The sequence below is a fragment of the Trypanosoma grayi genome (genome assembly GCF_000691245.1).
Source record: "Trypanosoma grayi strain ANR4 Tgr_80_V1, whole genome shotgun sequence".
Taxonomy (NCBI): Eukaryota; Euglenozoa; class Kinetoplastea; order Trypanosomatida; family Trypanosomatidae; genus Trypanosoma; species Trypanosoma grayi.
The window spans coordinates 806-12,214 of record NW_008825699.1 but is presented as its reverse complement, the minus strand read 5'-3'; the positions used below and the strand labels follow the sequence as shown (position 1 = coordinate 12,214).

General features: G+C 48.4%; 1 protein-coding gene across 1 annotated transcript; it reads right to left on the bottom strand.

Annotated features, from left to right (window-relative positions):
* Positions 1-600: 600 nt before the first annotated feature.
* Positions 601-10,092, bottom strand: DQ04_00801000 (hypothetical protein; the record flags this gene model as incomplete). Its single annotated transcript, XM_009309725.1, has 1 exon — positions 601-10,092. The coding sequence occupies one exon, from the start codon at positions 10,090-10,092 to the stop codon at positions 601-603; it is 9,492 nt and encodes a 3,163-aa protein (XP_009308000.1).
* Positions 10,093-11,409: the final 1,317 nt, after the last annotated feature.

Sequence of the window (11,409 nt, the reverse complement as noted above, 5' to 3'; positions counted from 1 at the left end):
ATATAAAGGAGTGAAGCTGGTGACTGTCGCACCAATAAATAGGAGAGAGTCGGAAAGAACGGTGGCATTTTATACCCGCGTTTGGCCTTGCATGCTTGCTCTCCTTTTCAGCTCCGTCACCGCTCCTTGTTGTTCGCACCCTCTTCAGAAAAACAAACAAACGCACACACGCTCGTGATAATTGTACGGACGATAACGGACAAAAAAAATGAATTGACAGTAAAGTGAGAAACAATATGGCAACCGTTTTTCTTTTTTTTTCCTCCCAGCAATTCCTTTTTCATAATTGCCCTTCGCTTCTCTGCGCATACGCCCGATAATTAATAGCTTTATGTTGTCAGAAAGCGTAGTCGTCTGTTTTCGTTTTGGGTTTTTTTCTTTTTTCTTTTCTTTTTAATCACGTGTCGCCAACATTGGCGCTTTCTTATTTATATATATATATATATATATTCTGGACGTTAACGTTGGGTGGTGCTGGGCCACCCTGTCATTGTTTAGGCACCAGCCGAATGTTTGCCAAGACGTGTCTGTCTGTATGACTGCGTTGTTAGTGTAGTCTCATTCAGCACTTTCTTTTTTTTTGTTGTTTGTTTCAGTCTTCTACAGCTCATTCAGCAAGTTTGTGGACTGCCTCGGCTGCCGCTCGCCTTCCTTGAGGGGTGGAATCGGTGAGTTCAGCATATTACGCCGCAGGGAGGCTGTGCTTTCCTGCTCCGCCCGCAGCAGCTGCTCCTCCATGAACGACATCTCCTCCTCCCCATCACTCTTGCGCCGAAGATTGTAGCGGCACTTCACACACAACGCCACCGCAATTCCCATGATGACGAGAACGCCAATAACGACACAAAGCGCAATGATCAGTTTGTTGTTGGAGGCGCTCGCAGGGGCATTGCTTGGCGGGGTTGGCACGATCGCACCTGACCAGCCGGGTAGCGCGCCGCCCTTCAGCAGCAGCGACCCGTTCGTCGGGTAGCGGCGAGAAAAGTCGTCTGTCAGGCGAAGGTTCAGTTCAACACCGTAGCTGGAGCGCATTGGTACGAAGGTAGTGTTTTCCAGCCGGCATGTCAACGTCGTCTCTGTCACGGCTACCGTGACGCAACGTGGCTGATTCTCCTCGTCCAACGCCTCGTGGCGGGGGCCGTGGAGCTGCAACGTCCTCTTGTTCCGCTGCCCTTCTGACACGAGACGCACAGTGTTGCGTGTTGGGTGGTGGTGATCAAAGTTGATGCCCATGAAGGTTATCTCTGCGCCATCCACGCAAGCCGAGCTACGCGTGGCGCACTCGCCATAGGCTCCAGAAACCGCTTGATCCGGCGGGGAGAAAACAAGTTCGTTCACGGCTCCGGCGTAAGTCACGGCCGCTTCACCCTTGTACATTTCACTGCTCCAGTTGCCGAAGGTACCCACTGATACAGAGACGCTGCATAGAAGTGTCGTCTGATTCACACTCATCACACGACAAGTCGGTGGACGCACCGCGTTGTCTGTACGCTTCGGTTGAAATAGAACATTGTACGTGACCGGAGAGCTGCTGGTGAAGTACCCCCCGAAAATCATTTCCTCACCATCGCGGGGGAATTTCGGTGATATAAACTGAACAGTGTCCTTTGTTGGGGTAGGTGGAGCGGTAACGCTAATGTTAACCGGCACCGCGCTCACGAAGTCGGAATCAAAAAAGAAGTATCCTTCAGTTTTCTCCCTCAACGACCCTGTCACACAGACACAAAGGCAGTGAATGTTCCCTGAAAACTCATGCAGGTCAACCATCACCTTTGAGTCTTCCGTCACCACTCCCACATGCGGCATGAATCCCACGAAGGCTGAAATGCAGTTCGAGGTCTTGCAGCTCACTGGTCCGCCGCTCCACTGCTCCAGGAACAGCATTCCGTCCCATTTCTCCAGCCCCTCAGCATTGAAGGTAGTGTCCTGGTGGCCAATCACCTCTGACGGGGAGAGACGTAATGGATCAACACGGACAGTGCTCGAAAGACGCCGGCCCAAGTCGTCCAGTGGGTAGTTGAAGACAACGTACATCCCTGCGTTGAGGCCTTGAATAGGGACAAACATGTATGAATACGATTGCACAGTAACAATGCCAGTAGTACGCGAACTGCGAGGAATCTCTGAGGCAGTAGCGTAGCGTTTGTATGCATCCATGTTGGGTTCATCCTCCCAGACGAATGCCATGTGTTTCCCGGGGGCTGTTCCCTCAAGTTCAATAGAGCACGGCAAATTCTCAGGGCATGTGCGGCGCTGCAACACAAGAACGCGTGGAATTTCAACCTGCAAAAATTGGATGTAACTCTTTTCCTCACCCTTTACCGCCCAGAAAATGACCGTTGAAGTTGTGGTGATCATAAAAGGACCGCGGTACTTTGTCGTATTCTTCAGCTCAAGTGTAAAATCGTAGAAAATCTCAGCCGCTCCATCTGGATGCGAGAGTGTCACCATCTGCTCTGTCGAAAAGGGGTTGTCCACCTCGCCTGACGGGGGTGACAATGTGCCTGTCGGTACCGCCGGGCTTAATCCGAGCTCTCCACTGTTGTAGAGAGTCTGTACGACAATTCTGGGACCATCATTGAATCCACAGCAAGTGTAGCCACGACGTTGTGGGATAGCTCCGGTGTCTTCAGCCCATGGAGGTCCTGCTCCTCTGTGTGTTTCGGACCATGTCAAACACAACGATGTATTGTCGCCGCCATCAGCGTTTATCTGCACATAATCCTCGATTGCATCGGCGTTGTTGGGAAGGATAGGAACGAATGAGGACGCTGTAAAATCGGGAAGGGTCTTGCGTTTCAGATTATAGGGGCATATGGCATCAAAATTGCAAATTTGGGAATAACCCCCACTCTGGCAAGATGACATCGCCTGTGACCAGCTCGTTGTACCACTGTCAGCTACCCATAGGAAGTTATCAAGAGCGGTGAGCTTGAATACCACAGTATGCCAACCCTTGGACAAGTTAAATGGAACCGGATGAATCGTACCACCTTCTGCAGAAGATGCAAACGTGCCATCAATGAAAATACTGAACCCACCTGTGTAGCTCACAGAAAACTTACCAACCACACCTGTCGAGTACAGCGCAAACGAGTAGTACTGATTATAGTTGCCTGCGACGATGTCTGTGAGGCTACCGAACGTTCCATCCATGCGTATCTGTGGTTGCCAAGAAAAGTCCACGTACTTTTCCCCGTATACATTTACCGCGACCGTACTCAAAGGGCTTATCTTCTGGGTAAGATCAATGTCCGCTCTGGAAGGATCTTCATTCCCAAGGTTAGGAATCTCCGAGAGGAATTCGCCACGCCCCTCCGATGACTGCAGTAGCAACATCTCTGTTATGATTTGACGGCTCTTGAGTTGCATCACGTCATTCGGCAACTCTGACCCTATCGCATAGCTCACCAAAATCATATTCTCAGTATTAACAGGGGTCATTGAAAATAGCCATGACTTCTGGTATACAGCAGAGATCTTAACAATCATCTGGTACCATCCAGCTGATAAATCCTGTAGCCATGTTTCTCTGATTGTAGTTTCGCTTTCCTGGCACTGAAAAGCAACCACACCGTTCACCCATACAGTTGCAGGCCCATGGCAGTACAATACCCAAGTTATCATTTGAGCCCTCAAAGCGTACAAAGCAAATGCAATATAACGAAGCGCATATGAGCCCACATTTGCTTTTGCTCCTTCCACTTTCCATTGTCCATAGTTCACCTGTGCAGGGAGCCACTGAAGACGTTCCCACGTGAAGTCACCTGGATGAGGCCGCATCGTACTCATGTCTCCAATCGTATCGTAGTTGGGGCTTCCGTATACGTATTCATCTTCACCTCCAAGTTGAAGGGCCCTCGAAATCGGCTCGCCATCCGTTAATATTATGGTACCGGGAGGAAAAACAGGTGGAACACTGTACGCCCACCCAGCACCAGAGGNCATAACTCGAATTTTCATTGGTGCATTCTCTTTTCCAGCATACGCTTTGACAAGCATTTGATGCCATCCGAAGGAAAGAAAAAATGTATTCTCATTGTCATTGTACTTGGTCGTAAATATGAGTTGGCCATCGCAATAAATCTCCATGTCTTCGCTGAATTCTACTCCAACTGTCATAGTTCCAGCAGTAGAAATGTACACAGCAAAAGCAAAGTAATGCAATGTGCCACTTCTTGCGTTCACTGTGATAGTGCCACTGGAGTCTGCCTGCACAATCTGCCACGTACTCATGTAAGTTTCAGAATGACCAGTCTCTGCAGTGCTGCTCATCCCAACAGTGGGGCGCAAGGTACGTTCCACACCAAAGAACCAGTCATGCTGGAACGGATCGACGTTAGGTGGAGGTACAATACCCTCATCCAGAGGGCCAAAGCGCAGCATACCGGGAAGCGGATTAGTGGCATCCAATGCAGCACCTGGAGACGGAATTGGCGCGTCCACAACGAGAGTCCGTGACATATTATTCCCATTTGCTGGAAGCACATTCTCCAAGAGAATGACTGTAAGCTTCAGAGACTCCCCTTCTTCAGAATCTGGCATGTAATAGAAACGCTCCAGAACGCCATTCTCACCTGACGCCACTTCCACAGGAATGTCTTGTCCAACCGCAATGCGAAATCGATGCGTGCCTTTCAGCACCTCACCCCTGAAGTTTCGCAGGACGATACGGAAGTATAAACTGTAACCCGCAGAAAGTGCCCTTGGGTACTCCCAGTCCAGCCACACCGTATTTTCATCTATAGGGTGAACCTGGAGGGTGTATGCTCGTCCCCATGCAGGGATGTCCCCTGCCTTCGACTGGCAACAGCCACCAAGGGCGGTTGAAGCATAGTTAGTGCCCCACATCGACAGGCCCTGGCGTGGGGCAGCCCACATGTAGCCAATCGGTGAGCCGCCCATCGCACCCGGGGGATCCTGGTATGGGGGTACAACGTGCACCCATCCAGTGAAACGCAATTCATCGGGTGCGTAGCGCGAATAGGTAAACCTATCCGTTCCAGTCGATGTGAGTAGACTGCAAACAGTTTCACCTTTAACTGGAATGAATACATCCTTGAAAACTCCCATACTGACCGTCACGTAGAAATTGTCTGCAAGCTCATCATAGGTGTGGCATGGTTTAAAAAAGTTTCTTGCGTTATCGTAAAATCCATTTCGGATGACTGAAGAGGTGATTTGTTTCGATCCGTCTATAACGGCAGTATTTTCATCTTGACTTGTGGTAATACGGAACGGTGTACGAATACCTGCTTTGGAGCTATCTGCTGCCCAGCAAACGAACACCATAGAAGCGCTTGGTGCCTGTTTGAGTTCCACCTCACCAATTGTACCGTCTTCTTTAACGTCTGTAACGGTTAATGTACCCCCATGCAAACAGTCTGATTTTGAGGAAAGAATCAGTATCTGACCCTTCGCAAGATTGTGTCCTGTTACTTTCACCTTTAGCGGGTAAGATGTGCTCTCACTCAGTTCGATCAAGCCATTTGAGGCGGACACATTCATGATAGTCGTGATGGAGACAATCGCAACCTTGAAATGGAGATCACCGACAATTATGTTGGAATCTACTTGGCTCACAGCACACAGGTTTCGCGTCCATATTGAATCCCCACCAGTGATCATTTCAGCGTCAACCACGAAAAAAGCGGCATAGTCAGTGTACGGGATTACCATCACTTTGGCAGTTGTTACCTCAGCCCCGGCACTGCACGGCTCCGGTGATAGCACAGCACCTTCTTTAAGAGAAAACCCAACACCCATGAAATCGAGCACATCACTGTGTCTTTCATACATGGGTAAAATGTTTCCGTGGCTGCCGATAACCTCACAGTTTGCGAGATACGTTACAAACGACGCCCCAAGTGCAGCTTCATACATGCGAATATCGTCAAGTAAACCAATAAAATTGTTTGCGTAGGTAGCTGGTTCTCTGTACTCGCCACCCACGGCAACGAAAGTCTCATTGCTTGTCACCATAGCAGATGAAGGCACTGTTACCTTATTGACGAAGGTACCGTTAAAGAACAAGCTTATTGTTACACTGTCATAAACCCCAGCGACATGTATCCATTCGTTTGGAGGTAGCGCGACCGTGGCACAGGCCTTGTATGAACTCAGAACAAAGCAAAGAAATCCCCTGTCATCGAAAACAAGGGCCCACTCGTACAGAGGGAGCACAGGGTTGATTTCCTTTGAATATGACTTGGAGAGTAACACCTTATTGGACATGCTCTCATTTTCTGGTTTCACCCAAGCTGCGAGGGTAAATGGTCCCGAATTCAAGTTGTAGAGACTCGATGCCTGAATATGAAAAGTACCGCTGAATTTTATGGTCTCCGGATCCTTTACTCCACTCGCCCAACCTGGGTTGGTTGTACCTTTAAGTTCAATATCGTGATTCTTGTTACTTTGGTCAGCGAAGATTAGGTCATGAAGTTTCGCCTTGTGCAGCAGATAGTATCCAGCCAGGGATGATTGGGTCTGGCGCGCAAAATCTTCCTTCGGAGCGCAGTGTAGTGGTGGATCACCACCAACATTACCAACGTGCAAATACTGGTGCATGGATCCTTCGACAGGGTCGATTTTACACACGAACGCCTGGGGGGTGGTGCACACCGCGTCCATCCAAGACCCTTGGTATGGTGTCGGGTAGGATGGAAGAGCCAAAATGCAGTCTTCCCTTTGACCAGGAATATCGCCGTTAGGTTCAAATGGGAGCCAATCAGTAAAGTCAAACATTGAAGCGTCCGTCCAACTAAACGCATTACCGGCCCCAGATTGGATTCGATGTCCACCGACCCATACAGCNTCACCGCCAGCCAAAGAAAGGAGATATTGACTCAGTGTCACGTTGGCAATGCTCGCAAGTGTAGTGCCTTCCCTGTTACAGTATCCTCGTGACTCATTCCATGACATCTTGTCCTTCACAAGCTTAAAGCATTGGCCCTGAAAGTAGGAGTACCCGTACTGACAAATGCCAGCATAGGTGTCCACTATATACACTGAGGCAGAAGCCGTTCCACCACACTTGTCAACATCCCCATTCAGACATGGCTTGTCGCATACCCTATCATCTGGCTCGAGCAGGGTCTCATTGTTATACACTCCACAAGTACAAATGGCACCATCAGTCAGAGCAAAGTAGAGAGCACCAACTTCCAAGCAGTGTCTTAAGCAAGCAGTCTTATCCCCATTAGAAACCACAAGATAGTTATTCACGTAATGGTTATTGGGGTATTCTGGGTACTGGGGCTGCGCAAAGTACACATGGTCGGGATCCTTAAAGCATCCAAGCAATGTTGCATTTGGCAGAACAGGAACAGCTGGTAGTGGGACAGGGGGTTTTGTATCCTCTCCATTACACTGGAAATGACTCATAATGGTGTCTGCTTTTGGATCAATCGCGCAGTTGAAACTGGAAAAGTAGCAGGTCGCCTGCTTCGAATCATAAACGGCGACAGCACATTGTGCTGTTAATGAGCAGCTTCTGAAGCAGCTTTCCATCTCGATGCCTTCACCATACAGAGTAATACCCTCAGTTTGTGCTGAGCAACCGCCATTCACAGGTGTAGTCATGCCACAACCAACAGTCAGGCGGCGGTAAGTCACCTTCGCTCTTGCATCTTCCACAGTTGTCGTACAATCACCGTACGATAGATAGCAATCTGCAATACCGTATGGATCGGGTGTGCCCTGTGAAAAAGCCACACATTTGTCGTCTCGGCTACACCGTAACTGACAAACATCTTTGCCTAAACCCCCAATGTGCACATTGCGAGAGCCAGAGCAGATTGCTCCTTCTCCCCAAAGGATGTACTGATTTCGTGGATTTTGGACAAAATTATGGTCTGTGCAGCCTGGGCACGTGCAATTTGCGTAGCTTCGGCCGCAATAACCACTGGAACAACAACTGTGCAAGTTGCACTGAGCGAACTCAAAATCACTTGAGGGAATAGGAACACCAGGTCCGCACCGCCCATCTGCACGGTAGGGGCGAATCTTTCCGGGGGTATAACACTTGATTGGGTTATCTTCTTTATAGCAGCAACCTGCTTCAACACATTCTTGATGTGAAACCGTTGGATTGGTCTCACCAAAGCATGCAGTATTGCGGTCCCCATTACTACAGTCAGTGGAATCGGTCATAGGCTTCACGTAATTCCAACTTAAACTGTGTGTGTTGTCAAAACGAATTGACATTTCAGGAGCAGCACGGCCAGCAACAGAGTAAACCACCTTCACAATCACCTGGTGCCACCCCTCCTCCAAGGTAAAGACTGCTGAATAAGCGATTTGAGGGAAAAAGGTGTATCCTTCAAAGCGTACAACGCCGTCAACATATATGCGTGTTGTGGTGTTGAAACGCACGGTGATCACAGTGGATTGTGTAGAAGGGCTGTAAATGGCAATTGCAAAGTACTGTGTCCAGAAAGGAGGCGGTGTTTGATTGTTCCGGGCAAATCTACCATCTTCCACTTCAAGCGGGGACCACAGGTAACGGTTCCCATTCGTATACAACGAATCCCCAAATTGAGGATCCTGACCCCACTCTCCTCCTGTGGAAGTGAAAGGATCTTCATTCAGGTCAGCAAGTGGAAGCGAATCGTAGTACGATTCTCCAAGATGCAGCAAATTCCTGATCCATCCATTTGAAAGGGGAATAGCATTTCCAGGCAAATGGGCAAGCAACATGGAGCAGAAAAACGTACCCGATGTATCAGCCGCATCGCACTGGGAAACAGCATGCTTTTGCGCAGGTAACTCCTGAGGGTGAAGGCAAAAGATATACCGACCAGGACCCTTGTTTTTCACTGTAAACACGAAGTACCCAGTTCCTGGAGTGGTTGTTGCCACATGTTCTATTGGCTCGTAGGTAGCCAAAGGAGAAAAGCAAGGTTCATTCTCTGGTACTAACGCTCCCATATCTCCTGCACGAATGCCAGTGTAAAAAGTGATGGTGGACTCTTGCTCGTAGTATGTCACGTGCGGATCTGCAAGAGCACTTCCCACATCATATCCATTCAGTGATGCGATACAAAAATCTTTGAACCCTCCCCCAGCCCGTAGCTGGAAGCTCAGCGACCCATTGCCGTAAGTGAACCATATGGTGTCAAAATGCATAGGAGAAGTAAAAACTGCTACCGTACCTCCAGTAGCCTCGTTGACGATAGCAAACTCTGTTCCGGCAGGTGGTTGACTTCCATACACAAGCCCCATAGCAAAATGCTTGAGCATTGAAGATGGTGTTGATGGGTACGTAAAGACAGCACTCTGCAGAGCACCGCAAGAATGGCTATCTTCCTCTTCTTGCGTCCAGCTTTTAGATGTCAGCTCGATGTGACCAGTCCCATTGCGTGACTTGAGCAGAAACAAGGATTCGTTGATGGTGCTTTCACCGTCAGTCACAGATGCGTTGTTAAATGAAAATCCAGCATTGTTGTCGTTTTTGAAAAAGAAGAATGTGTGAACATCCGCGTCTTTGAATGCTGACGCATGATCCTCGGTTTCTGTATCCACGATACACCCATTCGTATCTTCCTTCATGAGTGCACGAAACTGCGACAAATACTCTGCCTTAAACTGATCAATAATTCGGCCGCTGAACACAGACATATCTCCCAATGTCATATTGGCGAAGGGAACCCATGACGCAGCCGTGGCAGGAGTACCGTAACCAAACGAGGCGATTGGAGAAAAGTTGATTCCGTTATTCTTTACAGCTTCGAACGTTTCACGAATCAGCTCCACAGAACCGATAGAAACTGTCATCACACCTGTTGACGCGTCCATAGTAAGAAGAAGATGGCGGTAGCGATCCGATACAAGTGGAACAACACCCAGTCCATTTACTGTAGCTTCGTTGCCATCTACATTCACTGATAATTGCAGTTGTGCAGCCGCAGAATCCCATAGAAGCTGAATCCGATCACCATTCACAGTGCTACCATCCACAACGGGGCGTCCGACTATGTCAAGAATTGGTATCAAACCACCTCCGCCAGCTGTCACCTTGAGCCACATTGAAATCGACAGTTTTCCTGTACCCTTCGATAGATTGAACAGAGAGCCCACTTCGCTGCTCTCCATCACCTGAACGCACCCTATACGTTGTGAACACACGCTCTCATAATTCTTCTTTGGGCATGGCACATTGGCCTCTGGAGCGGCGCAAACGCCTAGCACGAGTGTGGCGATTAACACAACACACACGTGCCACTTCATGCACGAAAGGAAACCCTGATTCTGTAATCTTTCTTTTTTTTTGTGTGTGTGGGTACGGTATTACCTTTTTTGTCCTTGTCAAACTATAAAAAGGAAAAAGGTCAAGGAATAGAAAAAGAGGAATTCAAACACTCATCATCCCTCCATCGACATACGTTTCCTTCCTCACTTCTTCACAATAAAATCCAGTGCCTATTTGTACCTGCCGTCCCAAAAGAACTGGAACACAACTAAAGGAAAAGGTAAGCCAAAAACAGGCAAACCATTATGGCACATACACCCACCCACACACACACACACACAAAGAATGTCAGGCCTTTAACAAGTATGAGAATATAATGCAAGAGGAAGCCAATGAGATCAAACTATTCCAAAGGTCAGTCAATAGACACTGGAGATGGGCAAATTATGAGGTACCATTATTATTCAGGGGATCCCCTTGTCACACAGGCCGTAAAAAAGCAGATGGAATAAACTCAGCCTGAGGCAGCTTCCTGCACGCTAAGAGCACAACAGAACCCAAAAATAAGATGGAAATAGGCAATGAAACTGCAAAAAAAAAAACAGCAAGATGGCCCAACATCAACTCATACGAATTAAACGACGAGGGCCGTGATTCCACAAAAAAAAAGATATTCCCACCGTTGAAAATAGTAATTCCTCTCTCAACAGAAGCGAGCAAGGAAAACTTGCTTCATTACCCATGCTTACGGATCAGAATGGCACCACCGAATTCCCGGGGCCAGGGGAAAAAAGGCATCAGTGGGCCACAGAAATGTTCTCGTTATGTGCTGCAATGCGAAAGAAAAGCAGCTGTATTAAATCACCTTCCAGAATACGGCATGGCTCACGCACCCTGCTCCTGGACAAATCACCACAGGCTGCCTTCTATCCACCAATAGCAAAGGTGCTACTGCGTCCATCTTCAGTGAAAAATGCGAATAGCATCCCCTTACCATCAAAGCCAAGGGCATTCTGAACTACAAAGCATCTCTACAATTCCCTCCTAAGAACTGAACTCGTCTCACTCGTCCAGAAAACGCGCCTTCCTCAAAACACAGTTTAAAGCGTAGGTAAGAAAAAGCAGATTCAGCTCGCCCCTGCAGCTATTTAGCTTGCTTTCGTTCTCCTTAGGATATGCTACTGCAACACCCTTCGAATTTCATCAAACCCAAATAATCG